Source organism: Pinus tabuliformis, chromosome 6 (genome assembly GCF_031772625.1).
Source record: "Pinus tabuliformis cultivar Carrire ecotype Pingquan chromosome 6, CPIR1, whole genome shotgun sequence".
Lineage (NCBI taxonomy): Eukaryota > Viridiplantae > Streptophyta > Pinopsida > Pinales > Pinaceae > Pinus > Pinus tabuliformis.
The window spans coordinates 1,082,701,095-1,082,721,135 of NC_142292.1; the positions used below are offsets into that span (position 1 = coordinate 1,082,701,095).

Below are 20,041 nucleotides of genomic sequence, written 5' to 3' on the forward strand. Positions count from 1 at the left end.
TAATGACAACGAGGATGGAAATCGGATGAACAAAGATAGCAATCCACAAGAAGAAAAGGAAACTCAAGAAGAAGGCCCGAAAATATCCTCATCAACATGCCGACCTGTGGCCAAAGAAAGGCCACGAATAGAACTGCTAGGAGACAAGATTGACAGAAGAATAGAGTACATGAAAGATCATGCCCTCATTGGAAAGTTCATAGGGTTTTGGCCGACTGAGAGAGCTTTATATGGCTGGATTGCGGCGAAATAGAAACCCAAGGGAGATGTCACTCTCCAACTAGGGCCGAAGGGCTTTTTCACTGCAATCTTTTTCTGCTTAGAGGACAAATATAGGATCCTGGGAGCAGGGCCTTATTTTTTCAACTCAGCAGGATTATATCTGAGGGAATGGATTCCAAGATTCAACCCAGACAAGGAAGATCTCACTTGGGCACCAGTGTGGATTAGATTGTACTCTCTTCCTGACGAATACTGGGACGAAGACATTCTCAAGGGCATAGGAAATGGAGTGGGAGAATATATCAGAGTGGCAGAAGAAACCAAATCTCGTAAGTATATCTCCTACGCTCGAATATGTGTCTTCATTCGCCTGAATGAAGCTTTACCAGAGTTAGTAACTCTTGCCCATCGAGACGAGGAATGGATCCAGCCTCTCGACTATGAACACGTGCCCTTTCGGTGCAGAAAGTGCCATGCTCTGGGGCATCTCTTCAGGGATTGCCCTCAAAATGTCAAAGCCAACTCCTCTGATCCTTTTGAAACCCCATCCCAGGATGGTTTTACCAAAGTCCCAAGTCGGAAGCGCTCGCATAAAAAGCCCCAGAATGGGTCCAAACCCCAGCCTAACAAACCCCAAAACCCAGCATTTAAGAACAGCTTCGATATTCTTGCCCACATCACAGATGAACAACCCCTGTCCTCTAAGACCAACCATGCACGCCCTTCCTCTTCATCCCATCCCCCTCCATCTGATCCCCCTCCCAAATCTCAGCCTCCCATCATCATCCCGACCATCCTCAGCAGGAATCAGAAAGATACAGTGGAGAGTCACAAGGAAATGGATGTAGATGGAAAGGCAGACCTCCCACGGGACTCAGAGATCAATCAAGAGGAAAGCAGTCAAGTGCAACAAATGGAAGAAGAGCCAGAAAGCATAGATCTACATGGTCTGGACATTCTGGAACTAGAACTAGCTTGCAAAAAGAGAGCATATGACACAATATCTGAGAATCAAATAAATAAGCTCCAAGTGGTCATCTCAAGAGCCTACCACCAACACTAACTAGGGATACAACCAGGCAGTAATTGGGACGGTAGCCTGCGTCCAAAGGATACCAAAAAGAGAGGAAGGAAAACAGATCTCCAGAGAACAATCGAGATTGGGAAAATCCTGGTGGATTCAGGCAGATATGCGAAGTTGACGAAGTACTACAGGCCCTCCAACACTAGTTGAACCATGAAGCTTGTATCCTGGAACTTAAGAGGGCTCAATAGCCCTGAAAAACTCAGGATGTTAAAAAATATGATCAAAATGGAAAAACCACAGATGTGCTTTCTCCAGGAAACTAAATGCAATAGTTCCACTCTGGGTAACATACTCTCAAAAGCTTGGCCAGGGTGTCGATCGGTTGCTGTAGATGCCTCGAGAGCCTCAGGTGGGCTTGCTATAGCATGGAATACCCAAGCAGTAACTCTCACAGATTTTCATGCCTCTCATCATCTCATACAGGCGGCCTTTCATATTCTGGGCACCAATATTCATGGTAACTTATCTAACGTTTATTTTCCGCAAGACACAGTAAGTAAAATCGCGCTCCTTGATACTATAGAAGCGCTGAGCATAAATAGAAGATATCCATTATGGATTGTGGCAGGGGACTTTAACATGATAACCAAAATCGAGGAAAAGATAGGAGGGAGAATCAGAATGGAACCAGAAGTTGCTCGCTTCAAGGACTTCATCCAAAATGCCTCTCTCATAGATATGCCGTTCTGTAATGGTACCTTCACCTGGAGTAATCGCAGAGCTGGCAAGCATCAAATTGCCTCTAAATTGGATCGCTTTCTCATCTCAGATAATGCGATGCATCTTGGAGGTGATTTCTCGGCTGCAATACTGGCACATACTGGTTCGGATCACTGGCCGATTGCTCTACAATGGCAGAGACCAGGGGATTTGACAAAAAGACCCTTCCGTTTTGAGGGGTTTTGGCTTACGCACCCCGCATTCAAGGACTTCGTCAAGACCATCTGGTCCTCTTTCATCCCCCTAGAAGGAGCAAAAATGTATCAGTTTCAACAGAAGCTACAATTTCTAAAAAGTCACCTGAAAGTATGGAATAGGGAGACCTTTGGAAATATATTTAAGGCGCAACAGGAGCTAAATCAGGAACTGGTGGATCTCCAACAGAAAATAATTACAGAAGGGCACACAGAGGCAACCCTGGATCAGGAACGGCACATCCAAAATCAGCTTGAAGAAAGGAGGAAGCAGGAGGAAATCTACTGGAGGCAAAAGTCAAGGGTCAGGTGGCTGAAGGAGGGGGATCGCAACACCAAATTCTTCCACAGAACCACTGTTGGATAGGTAAATCCCCTTTGCGGACAGAGGTGATCCCACTAGCCTAAAACAGAACTAGCCACAATCAATTCACGCTGCTATGCAAGTTCCTAGTTGTACATTAAAGGTGAATTAAGGAGACCAACCTGGAGTCCAATGCTAATGTTGAAGCAGAGTTGAGCTTCCCGCTCCCTTGCTCCAGCAGGTCACAATCCTAGCGATCCTCGCGAACGGACACCTGCACATGCAAAGGAAAAACAGGTACAAGCATAAAATCCACCAAAGTACAACTATATTTCAGTCAGAAAGGAAATAAATCAAACATCATTATAGTAGACAATGAGATTGGAACCATAACAGCAGTCGTTCATTAATGAATAATAGACGGGAAAAGTTACAACCAAGGTTCTGATGTTGAACCTCTCCTCTGGCTGGGCGAGCAGCTATGTGTGTCTTGCAATATACCTCCTCTCCGGCAGCATAACCTCTCTATGCTTCACTATCACTCATGACAAGCATAATCACAACTAGCATTACTCAAAAACTAGCTTGTCTAATGCATGAGGACAGACATTTATAGATGGAGAAGGGAGGAAGATTCAATGAACCAGGACACCCATTATGGATTGGCATTATCTCTGAAAGGATAGATGTCAAGGATAGATGATGACTCTCGACCTCTATCCGATGGATTTTACCCTCAAAAGACTTCGTGATCTGAAGGGAAAAAACATATGGGTGCGCGTTTGTCAAAAATCATTACCAAACTGGGTTGGCGCGGGTGTTGTTCTGTGACAGAGCGCCAATGGTCGCACCCTCTTTTGAGGATCTCAGTTATTGGTGCAGGTAGGACACTGTGGACCTGCGCCAATGGAAAAAGAGCATTTTTCAGGGATAATTTGCAGAAGTTGTCTTCAGGTAACATGAAGTACATACTCAGGGGAATATAATGCAAGTGTTTTTGGGTTATGTCACTGCTCACAGGTCCCGGAATGCGTCCTCCAATGTACGGGAACGGGGCGATAGGGACAGTGACCAATGGTGACAAATTACTGTGTAAAAGATGCCCCCCAAAGCATGAGGCCCGAGAGGGAGAGAGGGGTGAAATGCTTTACAAGAACACATATAGCTGCCGCCGAAGATTTGCATTGAGAGGAACGACTGATAGTTCAATTACATGATGTACATGGTATGGTCACAGCCATCCATAAGAGAGTACATAAATAATCTAGATCCATGGTATGGACGCAGCCATCTGGTTAGGATCAATGAATTGACTCAGGTATGGTCGCAACCATCCCGTGAATGAGTCATGTATCAAGAATCACGCCTGGATTACAACAGACACAATCCAGGGTCTTGCGCTCCATCTCGACCCGATCAAGAGTACAAGTTCAAGCATGCGAATATGTGAGCTGAAGTCGAACATGCATGAACATCGTCTGATTACCAGTCAATAATGGAAACTGTTAACAGACGCGAGAGGTACCACCAATAATGACAATGGCCCTCAAGGTACTATAGGTACAATCTACGGCGTGCGAATTAATGAGCTGACGTCGAACACCCGTACAATCATTCGATCAGAGGCCAATGATGAAAACCTCACGTCGAACACGAAGAACCTGCCATTGAGGCATGCAGGCTCCAAGGCACAGGAAGGGGGTCTCTAGATCAGCTTCCTGGATAATGAGCTGAAGTCGACAGGAAGTGACCTTGATCGAAGGTGGGCCATAATGTTTCCCACATCATCGACACAAGACAGAGAGATAATGTTGTGAATCAAGATCATGTGAACTATCAGATGGAGGTTGTTTCTTTTCAGAGGTCAACTTCTCTTGAACATATCGGCGGCACGACAGTGGAATTGGCAGTATTTGACATCAATGGATCAGAGGTCATGGTGACAAGGCAATAAGCAGATGAGAGGTCAAATAGGATTACCCAAATCCACGGAGGCCAGTGAAAAATGAGATGAGATATCCCCACCCAGACACGAAAGCAAACAAGTGCCATGTTCAAGAGCGACATACTGCCGACACGACAAGAATTATGGTTCCAAAATTTTCTTTTTCCCCACCATTTCTGGCGAGTACCCTGATTATTTTTAACAAGCTTGATGGGGATAGCATATGCTTGTGGTGCGTCATTTCGACAAAATCCGATGTCATCAGGTTTTAATGAGTCTGACAAAGGAAGAACTCGGCGTCTTTTCCTGTTTAGAGAGTTTGAAAAGACAGCAGAAAAGGAAACTCCAGGGGTGTCCTTTTTCGTAAAGTTGTGTCTCGCGAGCCCGAAAAAGTATAAAACAATGCTCGAAAGAACCGCCCGACCATTACGATCGAGGAGTACTTTTCATAAGTAGTGATTTCGACCTGAAAAAGTAAAAAAGCAATCGAGATCACGTCGTTTCGTAACCATTAACGAGTCTGAAATGACAAAAGCCCAGTAATCTTTTTATGTTTTAACGGTCAACAAAAAGAACTTAAAACGACCGCCTCTTATTTACTTTTAACGAGTCAAGAGGGAAAACTCGGCAATCTTTTCGTCTTTAAATGGTCGGAAAAGAGCTGAAAGCAGACCTCCATTTTTATTCTCTTTAACGAGTCAAAAAGGGAAAAAATACTCGGCAATCTTTTCATATTTTACGAGTCAGAAAAGAGCTTAAAGGAGACTCGTCCTAAAGGAACGAGTGGTATAACGGGTAGCAACTGGTTCCGGCAATGGTGGAACTGCTCAAAACATGTAATGGTCAAGAGGCTGGCTAATAAAACCACTCATTGCTGTGGTTCCTCAGGAAAGGAAAAATAATCAAGTGAAAGCATATGATCAGCCAAAGAGATGGTGGCGATGGAAAGAAACAACCAAGGCTCATCTAGCGGAATTTAGCGGATAAGAATGGCAATCACGAGATGTAAATTGGGTATGGGTTCATTTTTACACAAGCTTGAACCATGGAGAATTGTGCTTGGATTCGGTTTCATGTTTACACAAGCTTGAAACGAAAAACTATGCTTGTTATAAGTTCGCATGCCCCCAGCATAATAACACAAATCGAGGTACATGCCCCCCAAGCTTCATTGCATTCAACAAAGTGGATGGAATGAAGGTTCACTCTCGAGATCTATGAAAGACTCGACTTTGTATTTTACGAGATCTTAATCAAAGACTCGAATTGGAAAGGAGGAAATGTTTCATTTTTTAATGAGGTTGACCTAGGAAAAGAACTATCCTCATAACCCTTATTTCATTTTTTAATGAGCTTGACACAAGACCATGAACTATGCTCGGCTCGAACTTCATTATAATGAACAGGAAGTCGGGCCTTCCGAGAGAGTCACTCCCGATGGAACGGAAACATCTTGGAAGTCAGGGCCCAATGCCCCCAAGACACTATGCACAACGGCGGCATCACTGGATACAGGCACTGGATAGGTGGCCACGTAGTTGATCTGTGGTGGGGCAGATGCAACTGGTGGATGAAAACCAGGAGGGGATGACGACTGCGCAGGAGGGACCCGTGGACGAACGAACGATAATTGATTGATAGTCACAATTCTTCCATCGTGTGGAAAGCAAACCACACGGAAAAGTGAAGAGACAAGGGGCCCCATGGCATAAACATAGTCACGGCCAAGGAGAAGACTGAAATATAAAGCACCTTGGGTAACCGATATGTCTATATAGACGGTTTTGCCTCCCAAAGTAATAGGGAACTTTGGAAGAATCCCTAATGGTTGACTAGTTCCTCCGTCAAAAGCCGTTAGATTCGATGCGACTGGCACAAGCTGTGGGGAACCCAAAGCTTGCCAAGTAGTGGCAGGCATAAGACTAACAGATGCACCCTCATCCAAAACAGTGCCAGGTATTGCCTTATTATAGGCGTGTACCGTGACCCAGAAAGGCACATGGGATGGGAGGCGGGAGGTAGTCAAACGACTCCAGTCGAAGGAAACGATTGAACTACTTGGTGGGGGAATCGTATGATTGCCCCCCTACTCTAAAGGAACCGAAGCAGGACTCTCGGGAACAGCTGGGATAGGAGAGTCATTTCTGGATTCAGGAGAATCTGAGGAGACGAGAAGAACATGAGAATGATGCTTTTCCGAAATAGAGTGGTCGGCGGGTGGTGAACTCGAGTCGACACTCTTTCCGACCAATGGCTGGTCTGGAACAGGCTTGGTAGAGCCAGATTCAGGAAGAGGAGGCTGGACAAGAGAGGAATCTTGGTCGATCTCTTTGTCAGCAGGGGAACGATTTGCGGCTGCAGAGAGACGTTGATAACTAGTGGGAAGTTGGGGTGAGGGAGCTGTAAGACTTTCCAAGACAACATAGGCTTTATCCATGAGCAGACAAAGGTGAAGGGGATGATTGCCTTCACAAAGTCTACAGGGGATTCGAAGCTTCCCTTTTCCCTTACCATTTCCGGCTGATAGGGTAGCATCGTCGTGAGCTCCAGAGGACGATGAGGGGTGGGCCGTATCGCGAGACCATACTTCTAAGACCTTGGGAATGCCAAGACAATCACGAAGAAGATGGTCCTTGTTATGAAACCAGCTCACAAAAAGATAGAAAAGAGAGATCCACGCCTTAGAATTCAGCCTCTTCGAGGGGGCAACCTCCTTTACATTACATAAATGAACAATTCTTGGATGATACAAATGACAAAACCTCCTTTCTATATATAGGAGTCTAGGGAGTCACAATATAATCCAGCCGACCTAACAATAATAATATAAAGCCACAAAAATAACAATAGAGGGATTCTATGGGGCACAGAAATAACAATATGGGGGTAATAGGGGCACAACAATATAAATAAGGGGTATAACTACAATAGTAATGGGGTAATCACTAGTATTATAGGGACCCAACATGCCCCTCTCCTTCAAAAAAGTGTTGTCCTCAACGCTTGAGTAGTTCTGGATACTTCTGCATAAAATTCTCATCCTCCCATGTGGAATCTTCAGCGGATAAGTTCTTCCACTTGATAAGATACTCTGAAATTGATCGATTTCGTAGCTGTCGAGTTCTTGTTTCTGTGACTGCTTCCGGTTCCAATATAATTTTTCCTTCCTCATCAAGTTCTGGCAATATTGTTTGAATTGGGAGCTTGTCACCTATAACCTTCTTTAAACATGAAACATGGAAAACTGGGTGCAATCGAGAAGCTGCAGGAAGCTCCAATTTGTATGCCATAGTACCAATCTTTTGCAACACCTTGTACGGACCATAATACTTTGGTGATAATTTATTATCCTTCTTAGCTTGCTTTAGGGACATTTGCTTATATGGTTGTAGCCGTAGGAATACCCAATCACCTACATCAAAACTTCTTTCACTGCGATGTTGATCTGCCTGTTGTTTCATTCTATTTTGTGCCAACACTAGGTTATCCTTTAAGAGTTGGAGGACTTGTTGTTGATGTTCGATGTGATGTTCCACTGCCTGAACCTTAGAATTTTCTCTTAAATATGATGTGATGGATGGTGGTTGATACCCATAAAGTGCCATAAATGGGGTCATTTTTGTTGCTGTATGGAAGGAAGTGTTATACCACCATTCAGCCAGAGGCAACCATTTGACCCATTGTGTCTGTTTATCAGATACAAAGCAACGAAGATATCCTTCCAAACATTTGTTTACTATCTCAGTTTGCCCATCAGATTGAGGATGATAAGATGAGCTATGAGCTAACTGAGTACCAAGACAAGAAAATAATTCTGTCCAAAAATTTCCAGTGAAAATGGGATCTCTGTCACTTACAATAATCTTTGGGTTTCCATGTAGCTTTTGAACTGTTTCCATAAATGCAGTAGAAACTGTACTGGCTTTAAATGGATGTGATAATGCACAAAAGTGTGCATACTTGGTAAGTCTGTCAACTACCACCATGATGACACTCTTTCCCTCAGACTTGGGTAAACCTGTGATAAAATCCATTGAAACCTCCTCCCAACGTTGGCTTGGAATGGATAAAGGTTGTAATAGACCCGGTGTCTTAATTGTTTCAACTTTATTTTGCTGGCAAACCAAACATTCCGCCACAAACTTTTGAATATCTGATTTAAGGCCATCCCAAAAAAATTCCTTCTTAACCCTGTGGTAAGTTTTTAAAAATCCTGAGTGCCCTCCTAAGGGAGAAGTGTGCAATTCCATAAGAATCTTTTGTTTTAGCTGGGAATTCTTACAGAGGTATAAGCGATCTTTGTACCATAACGAATCATTTTGCCAGCTAAATGTATCAGAAGTACTGGAATCTTGTTGTAACTTTCGAATAAGTGCCCACACTTCTTCGTCATTCTTCCATTCCTCCCTTGCTTCGTTTATCCAATCTGGTTGGATAATAGAAATGGCACACAACAATGCTTCCACATCCTCATCCTTTCTTGAGAGTGCATCTGCCACAACATTTTGCTTCCCTTTTTTGTAGATGATTTCAAAGTCATAACCCAACATCTTTGTGACCCACTTTTGTTGCTCTTCAGAGGATAATCTTTGTTCTAAAAAGTATTTAAGGCTATCATGATCCGTTTTTACCTTGAAGTGTCTTCCCATTAGGTAGGGTCGCCATTTCTTAAGTGCATGGAGTATTGCCAACATTTCCTTCTCATAAATAGCTTTGCTTAAAAACTTTCCCTTGATTGGACGACTTTCAAAAGCAATGGGTCTTTCATCTTGCATTAGAACAGCACCAATTCCATTTCCTGAAGCATCACATTCCACAATAAAGGTTTTTGTGAAGTCCGGTGTAGCTAAGACCGGTGCTTGGCACATTGCCTCTTTAAGATGTTCAAAGGCCTTTGTTGCTTCCGGAGTCCATGAAAATGAATCTTTCTTCAATAATGTTGTTAGAGGTGCTGCTATTCTCCCATAATTCTTAACAAACTTGCGATAATACCCTGTCAACCCAAGAAATCCTCGCAGATGCTTTATGGATGTGGGGATTTTCCATTCCTTAATGGCTTTAATTTTGCTAGGGTCTACCTTAACTCCTTCATGAGATACAATATGACCCAAATATTCCACCTCCTGGACTCCAAAGAAACATTTGGATCTTTTTGCATATAATTGTTTCTCCTCCAATAGTTGTAGCACCCTGTCAACATGTTCAACATGATCCTTCCAAGACTTGCTGTAGATTAGTATATCATCAAAAAATACTAACACAAATTTTCTAAGGAATGGTTTGAAAATTGAATTCATCAAACCTTGAAATGTTGAAGGTGCATTGGTAAGGCCAAAAGGCATGACCAAAAATTCATAATGACCCTCATGAGTTCTAAATGCCGTTTTCGGAATGTCTTCAATCTTCATTCTGATTTGATGATATCCCGAACGAAGATCCAACTTGGTGAAGTAAATTGATCCATGCAATTCATCCAGTAATTCATCAATAACAGGAATGGGGAACTTATCTTTAATAGTGAGCTTGTTGAGCTCCCTATAATCCGGACACATGCGCCATGATCCATCCTTCTTGTGCACCAATACTACTGGAGCTGAGAAAGAACTTTGACTTGGTTGAATTATACCAGCCTCTAGCATTTCTGCAACCATACGTTCAATTTCACTTTTTTGGACATAGGGATATCTGTACGGCCTGATGTTTGGAGGAACACTTCCTGGAATCAGATGAATAGCATGATCATGATCACGCATAGGTGGGAGACCTTTGGGAGTCTCAAATACCTTGGAATGATTGTCCAGGACTTTTTGGAGATCTGGAGAAATAGATGATTCCAATGTGGAAACATCTAGCGAACATAATTGTGCAATTACACCTCTTTGCTCCTTTTTTAGAAGCTTTGTCATGCCATTAGAGCTGATTATCTTTCCTGGTTTCCCTGCAATACCCCTTAATTCAACTTCCTTTCCTTCCACAGAAAATTTCATGAAAAGTTCTTGAAAATTAAAAGCTATTGTACCCAAGGATTGTAGCCATTGGACTCCTAGTACAACATCAGCACCTCCCATTGGAATGGAAAGCATTGGGCTAGTCAATACATATTCTCCCATGGATAGCTTGATATTATGGCACTTTCCAGAACAATTTATTGTTCCTCCATTTGCAATCATCACTTGACACTCTGGTGCTGGATATAGGAAGCAATTCAATTCTTTTGCTACCCTACAATGAATAAAATTGTGGGTGCTTCCTGAATCAATCAACACTATTACCTTTTTCTTCTTGATTTGTCCTTCTATCTTGATGGTTTGAGGAGTGGTAATTCCTGCCAATGCATTACAAGATATGGTCGGATTTATTTGTTCTTCATCTAGGCTTTGTTCCTGGAATATATCCTCTTCTTTTGACCTTTCTTGCTCCTTTTCTTCTTCCTCTTCACAATCTATGTAGAATAATTTCTTCTCAGCACACTTATGACCTTTTGTGTATTTGCTATCACAATTGTAACAAAGCCCTTTTGCTCTTTTTTCTTCCAATTGTTGTGGTGTCAACCTTGTAGGTTGTGGAAGACTATGGGCAACAACACTTCCGTCTTTATAGTTGTGAACGGTATGCTTCCTAGTTGCCATAATTTTGCTTTCCATTTTTCTTGCTAACCTGAATGCCTTCTCTAATGAATCAGGTTCCCAAAGGCGCACATCATGTTGGATATTATCCTTTAAAGACCCTATGAACACATCAATCCTATGCTCCTCTGGAATATCTTTTACCCTTATGTTCAATTTTTGGAACTCCTCAATGTGCTCCATTATTGAACCCTTTTGTTTGAGACTTATCAATTGGCTAAAAAAAGTGTTGCTTTTTGTATCCTCATAATGTGCTATCAATTCTTCCGTAAAAATTGCCCAAGTGATAAATTGTTTACGAGAACAAAGCCATTGATACCATACAAACTGATTTGGTTCCAAATATAAAGTTGCCATACGTACCTTTTGTGTGTTTTGCACATTATTGAGATCGAAGAATTGCTCCATCTGTAATATCCATGTGGCGGGATCCTTGCCATCAAACTTCCTCATATCGATTTTTGGAACATGGTGAGTCTTCGATCCAACATTAGAGTCTATGGAATCATGATTAACATTTCTTTTATTCTCATCATGAGTTTCCTTTACTACCTTTTCACCATTAGTGACCCTTTCTTGTAGCAACTTCTTCAATTCATCCATCTTATCATCCATGCCATCAAATTTAGCGTCAATCTTAGCTTCCATGCCATCCATCTTAGCTTCCATTCCCTTTATCTTAGATTCCACGCCATTTACCTTAGATTCCACGCCACTTATCTTAGCTTCTGTTAGCTTTTGTGAGCGTGACATTTGTTGCACTTGTTCTTGTAATTTTGATATATCATGTAGCATTTCTTCCTCTTCTTCATGAGTCATGCTAGAGCTTTCAGGTTCCTTACTAGGTTTTTGCATTTTCTTTCCTCGGGGCATCAGTTACCGATAATAAAGTTTTACTATGCCCTTTGAATCCGTTGAACCAAGCTTACACAAAAATTAAAAAAAAAACTACACACCTTTTTTCACTTTATAGAAGCCTGATATTGAATATGATGTATCTCTGTAATTTCGGATCCTGCAATTCTGAAATTGCTACCTGTAGTAGCCTTCTACGTCCTCTTTCCAATGCCACAAGTCTGAGCCAAATTGGATTCTCCAATGAAGAGTTATGTGAAATCTCCCACAGTGACTTGCTTTTAGACTGGTTCAGTAGAGCGAACTTGTACGACGTGCCACGAGTCACTGTTTCAACCTTTGAATTTGAAACACACACACAAGAAACTACAGTCCGTCCTCTTTCTGTACCTTTTTACGAAATTTCAATCTGATCCTCAGAGAGAGAGTTATGACGATTTTCCCCAGGTCACCTGTTTTGAATGTAATTCAGGAGTCTGCAAAAAGACCAACTTCCTCAGATCATATCTCCGAAAATATCGCACGAAAAGCTCTGAAATTCGGACCCAAGGTTCAGCGCCAATTCTTCTCAAATGGGTTTTTTTTGCGACTTCTGAAACGTCACAGAAAAAAAGTTATAGCGAAAATGCCACGATGACCTGTTTGGAGCAGCGAAACCCTAGAATCCAAAGCTCTGATACCAAATGTTATGAAACCAGCTCACAAAAAGATAGAAAAGAGAGATCCACGCCTTAGAATTCAGCCTCTTCGAGGGGGCAACCTCCTTTACATTACATAAATGAACAATTCTTGGATGATACAAATGACAAAACCTCCTTTCTATATATAGGAGTCTAGGGAGTCACAATATAATCCAGCCGACCTAACAATAATAATATAAAGCCACAAAAATAACAATAGAGGGATTCTATGGGGCACAGAAATAAAAATATGGGGGTAATAGGGGCACAAAAATATAAATAATGGGTATAACTACAATAGTAATGGGGTAATCACTAGTATTATAGGGACCCAACAGTCCTCCTTGCACAACTTACAAGGAAATTTGACCTTCCGTGGAGGAGCCGAAGGTGGCTCGACTTGAGTTGTACTTTTAACCTCTCGCTTAGGAGTCTTCTTCTTCTTTGTCTTCTTCTTCTTCTTCTTAGCCACCTGGTTACTTGAATCCAGACTTTCACCAGGCGAAGTAGAAGATGAGGACGCAGAAATAGGCGAAGAAGGGGAGAGGTCCACCTTGGAATCAACATGATGTTGTTCGGGTGGAGGAGACGGTGGGACAGGAGTCATCACACTCGGGACCACCGAGGTTGAAAACAACCATACGGGCAAACCGATGGTTAACCCAGGCAAAGACAAAGTTGCCATATACGGAGCACCGGCATGTCCAAAAAAAGGAAATGAACTAGGGTTTCCATCCGGGGGAACACCTTGGCCGGTAGACTCGGGGAAGGTTGCCATTGAAAACGAGAAAGCACCCTACTCAAGCTAACGCAAACAAGATCTAACCGAGTAGTATGTTATCATGGCAAATAAATTTTAAGACACTGAACTTGACCTTTTCATATTTTAAGAGTCGAGAAAAGGACAAAAAGATGACTCTAGTCTCCTTCGAATATTTAATGAGCACGAAGTGACAAGATGCTCACTGGCACCTTTTCTTTTAAGGAGTCCGAAAAGGATCAAAAGTGACTACTCTAGAGAACTAGGTAAGAGGTTTACCAAACAATCCGTAAAACTGCTTATACACCTTGGCAATCAGATGAAAACCAAGGACTTCCCGTACTGCAGTCAATCTTCCCGAATGCTGTGTTCAGTGCATTACGGCTTGTAAGGCGGCAGACTCGGCTTCCTATGGATAAAAGGTTTTAATCCTATAGGGGTCTCCCAATGTATACGCGACGGTACGTGGGAGCACAATCCGTACTGGCACCTATCGTTTCACCGTGGAGGAATCACCCAACCACTCGACGGTAAGCTACCAGGTTTAAAGACGCCGGAACACGTCTCTAACCTAGACCTCTAGAATGTTTGCGTTAGGTTCCAATGCGTTGTTAGGTTCATTCAGTTTATTTTAAAGTTTATCTTCAATTATGTTTCAGTTTTTTGGTCCTACCGTATGTGATCTCTCAAAACTTCCTAAATGCAAACTACATGCCAAAATTATATCATTTCATTCAATGAATTCTATCTACAGGAGAGTTGAGATTTTTACACAAACAAAATGATCACTAAGCAATCAACAAAGATCCTAATGCAGCTAATAACAAGAAATGAAAAATTTTCTTTTTAAAAGCAACAAATAACAATAAACGCTAACTAATATGATGCAAAAAGATCTTTTGTTTTTCTTTCTTTTAAGATGGCATGATGCATTTAATCAAATCTTAAGAGATATTCACAAGAATAAACAAACAAAATTCACTCGATGAAAGGAGAACCAATTCTGAAACACCAAAAATGAACTGTGCAAGCAAGGAAAAACACAAAGACTTTCAATGAACCACGTGATCTAAGTTCAAATGAAGTCAAGCAAAATCCAAACAAGCTAGAAGTGAACTGCTCGAAGCACAGAATAATAAGTTTTGACAACCACTAGACAAATGCAAAAGAGTATCCAAAAAGTTGACTGGATCAAGAGAAGACCGAAACAGAAACTGGCAAACACCCAAAGTATGCAAATGTAATCTATGCACACTTTTCACTCATATCATGAAAATGAGAATTCTAATTATGCAAGTGTGATCTATGCAAAAGAATTCTCAAACACACGATGATTCTAATGTAATCTAAGAACCAATCAAGTGCAAACCAAGAAAAATGGGTGAGAGTTCCAAAGATCATAAACTAAAAACACTCAAAGGCGATTAACACTCATACACAATTTAGCCCCCCCCCCCTCGGCGAATGAGGGGGAAATTTTTTTGCAAAAACAAAAGCAAAAAGATGCAAAATTGTGAAAAGATCGAGACAAACCTCTAAGTAATGATCAAAGGAAATCAACTTAATAATTTTCTAGAAAAAGACTCAAAACCAATCAAAAAGACTCTGATACATTCAGATGATTGAACAAAACAGGAAACCCAAGCTTGGAAGGCTGTAAACAAGCAAAATGAACAAGTTCACAGGGTTGGCGCGACTGTCAGGAAGAAAACTGCGCTAATTGAGCATTGGCGCGAGCTGTACACTGGAAAATGGCGCCAATTGGCGCGACTGTCAGGCCTAAAAACGCGCTAATCAAATTTGCCGACTAAAAAAATAAAAACCAACAATTCACGGCTTGACTAACAGAAACCAGACAGATCAAATATACAGACAGGCAGACCAAGCATAAAAATCCAGCTCAGAAAACTCATCTAAGCAAGAAAACAAGAGAAAACTAACATGCAAGACAAACTCCAAGCCGTTCGGTTCATAAACCAAACCGGAGATCGACTGAAGTGGCATTGATCTACTCCGCTAATGCAAAGCAATAGCGTTTCAACGGCTGCCTGACCGTGCTTCAGACTCCGTCCAAGGTTTATGAATCAAACACAAATAGCTTCTCCCCAGCGGAGTCGCCAAATTGTTGGATAGGTAAATCCCCTCTGCGGACAGAGGTGATCCCACTAGCCTAAAACAGAACTAGCCACAATCAATTCACGCTGCTACGCAAGTTCCTAGTTGTAGATTAAAGGTGAATTAAGGAGACCAACCTGGAGTCCAATGCTAATGTTGAAGCAGAGTTGAGCTTCCCGCTCCCTTGCTCCAGCAGGTCACAATCCTAGCGATCCTCGCGAACGGATACCTGCACATGCAAAGGAAAAACAGGTACAAGCATAAAATCCACCAAAGTACAACTATATTTCAGTCAGAAAGGAAATAAATCAAACATCATTATAGTAGACAATGAGATTGGAACCATAACGGCAGTCGTTCATTAATGAATAATAGACCGGGAAAGTTACAACCAAGGTTCTGACGTTGAACCTCTCCTCTTGCTGGGCAAGCAGCTATGTGTGTCTTGCAATATACCTCCTCTCCGGCAGCATAACCTCTCTATGCTTCACTATCACTCATGACAAGCATAATCACAACTAGCATTACTCAAAAACTAGCTTGTCTAATGCATGAGGACAGACATTTATAGATGGAGAAGGGAGGAAGATTCAATGAACCAGGACACCCATTGTGGATTGGCATTATCTCTGAAAGGATAGATGTCAAGGATAGATGATGACTCTCGACCTCTATCCGATGGATTTTACCCTCAAAAGACTTCGTGATCTGAAGGGAAAAAACATATGGGTGCGCGTTTGTCAAAAATCATTACCAAACTGGGTTGGCGCGGGTGTTGTTCTGTGACAGAGCGCCAATGGTCGCACCCTCATTTGAGGATCTCAGTTATTGCGCAGGTAGGACACTGTGGACCTGCACCAATGGAAAAAGAGCATTTTTCAGGGATATTTTGCAGAAGGTGTCTTCAGGGAACATGAAGTACATACTCAGGGGAATATAATGCAAGTGTTTTTGGGTTATGTCACTGCTCACAGGTCCCAGAATGCGTCCTCCAATGTATGGGAACGGGGCGATAGGGATGGTGACCAATGGTGACAAATTACTGTGTAACAACCACGGTGCAGAGAAGGATGCATAATAATATTCCCTTCATTCAGAATCAAGAGGGGCCAAAAGTCGAGAAGCATGAGGAAATCGAAGAGGTACTCCTCAATCATTTCCAACAGGTACACCAAGAACAAGCAGAGGATCGGCAACAGGCTATTGGAAAGATAATCAGCAATGTGCCAAAACTCATCACAGCGGAACACAACGAGCTGCTCATGCGCCCTATTCTTCTCCATGAAGTAGACGAGGCAATGTCTCAGCTCAAAGAAGGTAAGGCCCCTGGCCCAGATGGTTTCACAACCACGTTTTTTCACGCTTTATGGGATATGATTAAGTTGGAGGTTTGGCAGATTGTAGAGGAATCAAGGGCCCTGCGCTGGCTTCTCCCCTCCCTCAACTCCACCTTCATTACTCTCATCCCTAAAGAGGAGAATTCCATTACCCCTGACAAATTCAGGCCTATAGCTCTTTGTAATGTCATCTATAAAGTCATATCTAAAGTTATTGCAAATAGGTTAAAACCCCTATTACCTATGCTCATCTCACCGGAGCAGTCGGGGTACGTGGAAGGCAGACAGATAATGGATGGCATTCTCCTCACGCACGAGATTATTCACTCGCTCAAGCACTCTAAACAAGCAGGTATGTTACTCAAATTGGATCTCTCTAAAGCTTTCGATAAGCTCAGTTGGTCTTATATTCAACATGTTGAAAGCTTTTGGATTTTGTTCCATGTGGGTTCGCTGGATCATGAGCCTTATCACTTCCACTCATTTTTCCATCCTTGTGAACGGCATCCCCTCCCGCCCTTTCAAACCCTCTCGAGGTATCAGACAAGGGGACCCCCTTTCCCCCTTCCTCTTCGTTCTTATGGCTGAGGGTCTTGGTAGACACATCAAGCATGCCCTCCATTCTCAGCAGCTTAAAGGTATCTCTGTCCACAACTCCCCTGCCACCTCTCATCAGCAATTTGTTGATGACACCATGCTCTATGGCTACCCCTCTGTACAGGAAGCCTCCTGTTTAAAAACCCTGCTCAACGACTTCTCTGAAGCCTCTGGCACCCACGTCAATTGCTCCAAGTCGCAAATTTTCTTCTTCCACACCCCTCCTTCAGTCAAATCTGCTGTCTCCCGCATTTTAGGCTTCCCCTCTGCTTCTCTCCCCTCTAAATATCTAGGGGCCCCCCTCACTGCCTCAGCCATAAAGCAGCCCGCTTGGCGCTCTCTTCTAGAGAAGCTCGATTCAAAGCTCAATCTGTGGACTCACCGTTCTCTCAATCTAGCCAGTCGGGTGGTGCTCATCAAGTCTGTCCTCCAAGCCATGCCTCTTTACCTTTTTTCTATCCTAGCTGCACCAAAGTGGGTACTAAAAAGTTTAAGGAACCTGCAGCGTGACTTTCTGTGGGGCAGCTCGGCTACTAATCGCAAGTGGGCACTGGTAAAATGGACTACTGTCTGCATGCCCAAAGACAAGGGTGGCATCGGACTTAGAGACCCAGAGTATAGCAACACCATCATGAATGCCAAGATCTGGTGGCAATGGATGACTAATCCAGATAAGCTGTGGGCAAAAATCTGGACTGCCAAATATGCCAACAATAGACCTCAAGAAGAGCTCATCAGATTTACTCCCACCGAAAAAGGGTCGCTAATCTGGAACGCAGCCAAGCAGCACCATCAGCTCATTCAACAGCACAGCTTTTGGGAAATTAGGAATGGTCATATGGCTAGATTCTGGACAGATGCCTGGAACCAAATGCCTAAGCTCTCGAGTGTTCTTCATCCATCTCTGGTTCCGGACAGGCAGGAGCAGCAGCAGGCTAAAGTCCATCAATTTTGGATGCAGGAGACGGAGCATGGGTTCAGAAAATGGAGACAGAGTAACCAAATAATCATCAATACAAATATTCAGGAAGTAGCAGAATTTGAGAAAGAGTTAAGGAAAAGAAGCATTCGGTATGATGATAGCAATGATATACTCAGATGGGGATATCAACCCAAGGGATCCTACTCCACATCCGAAGCCTACAAGCTAGTCGGCAACTTTCCCACTCCGCCGGATCCTCTATGGAGTAAAATTTGGGGTCTCGAAGCCTGGCCCAAAATCTCCTACTTCCTCTGGCTGGTAGGACACAAAAGAATTCTCACATGGGATAAGCTAAGGAGACGCAACTTTCAAGGCCCCTCTATATGTCACAATTGTTTTCAAAACGAGGAAACTCTGCAACACCTCCTGGATACTTGCTCGCTAGCCAACCAGCTATGGGAAAAGGTGAGCTTTAGATGCCAAAAAAGATGCAAAGGGGATAACGACATCATCGATACCATCCGACAATGGCCGAAAAGCCCCTACAACTGTGCGATCCTCAATCACCTGTGGAATATCATCCCGGGAACAGTCTTATGGAACATTTGGAAGGAAAGAAACAAGCGCATATTCAAAAACAAGCGCTCTCCCATTGAAGAAATTTGGAACAGACTGCATGGGAATCTCAAAGAAACGATGCTGCTTCGATCATGGACAAAAGAGGATCTCCCTGCTACAGATAATGAGAAAAACATTCTCGACAATTGGCAACTGCAGCTGCCACAGGAGTTTGCCAAGCATAATCCTGCGAATAGCAGCATCAAGGACAACAGGTGCTGGAGCGCCCCTCCTACTAACTCATACAAACTCAACTTTGATGGGGCTTCCAAAGGCAATCCTGGAGTAGCGGGATTTGGAGGTATTCTAAGAAACCATGAAGGCACTCCCCTGCAGATCTACTTTGGAAATATAGGGTGGGACACCAATAATTCCGCAGAGCTGGAGGGACTCTGGCAAGGACTCTTGCTAGCCAGGAGACTCAACCTTCAACCCTTGATAGTTGAAGGCGATTCCCAGATCCTCATCAATATGGCAACGCGCATACAGAATGGCTCTCAAGCCAGGAAAGTTGCAGCTAGCTGGAGACTAGAAGCAAGGCTAAATAACATTGCTCATGAGCTGCGCAATCACAGAGCCATCTCCTTTCATCACACAAAAAGAGAAGGCAACAAGATTGCTGATCTCCTAGCCAATATTGGGGTAGAAAATGATCAGACCCTCCTATCAGGTAACATGGATATCATCCCAAACAATCTCCAGGCCCAGGACTGTGAAAGTCTCATCCAAAGAGATGCTGAATCCCCGGATGCGGGTGTTAGCACGTCAGCCAGGGAAAGGCCACATGCCAAGCATGTGCTGCCTCGTGTTAATTCAAGACATTCATTACACACTGCCGCCGAGGAATGAAGATCAGTATTACGAGCTCATTGCATTCAATGTCGCACAAGGTGAAGAGCTGTTGTTGCAGAGAGCAGTTATGGAGGGTTACTTTCGAGAGAATATTGAAAGGATTAAGATGGGCAAAGGATTACTGCAGGCCCATTCGCAATGTAAGGTTTGTGTGGTGCAGGCTCTTGAGGAAATTCGTCCGGTGGGCGTTCGTCTCCTTCAAGCCTC

The 20,041-nt window shown here is 43.0% G+C and overlaps 1 protein-coding gene across 1 annotated transcript; it reads left to right on the forward strand.

Annotated features, from left to right (window-relative positions):
* The first annotated feature begins 1,534 nt into the window (after window positions 1–1,534).
* Window positions 1,535–19,831, forward strand: LOC149262671 (uncharacterized). The gene is made up of 3 exons (XM_089381305.1): window positions 1,535–2,527; window positions 16,573–17,197; window positions 17,271–19,831. Exons 1-3 carry the CDS (start codon window positions 1,535–1,537, stop codon window positions 19,829–19,831), a joined length of 4,179 nt encoding a protein of 1,392 aa, XP_089237431.1.
* Window positions 19,832–20,041: the final 210 nt, after the last annotated feature.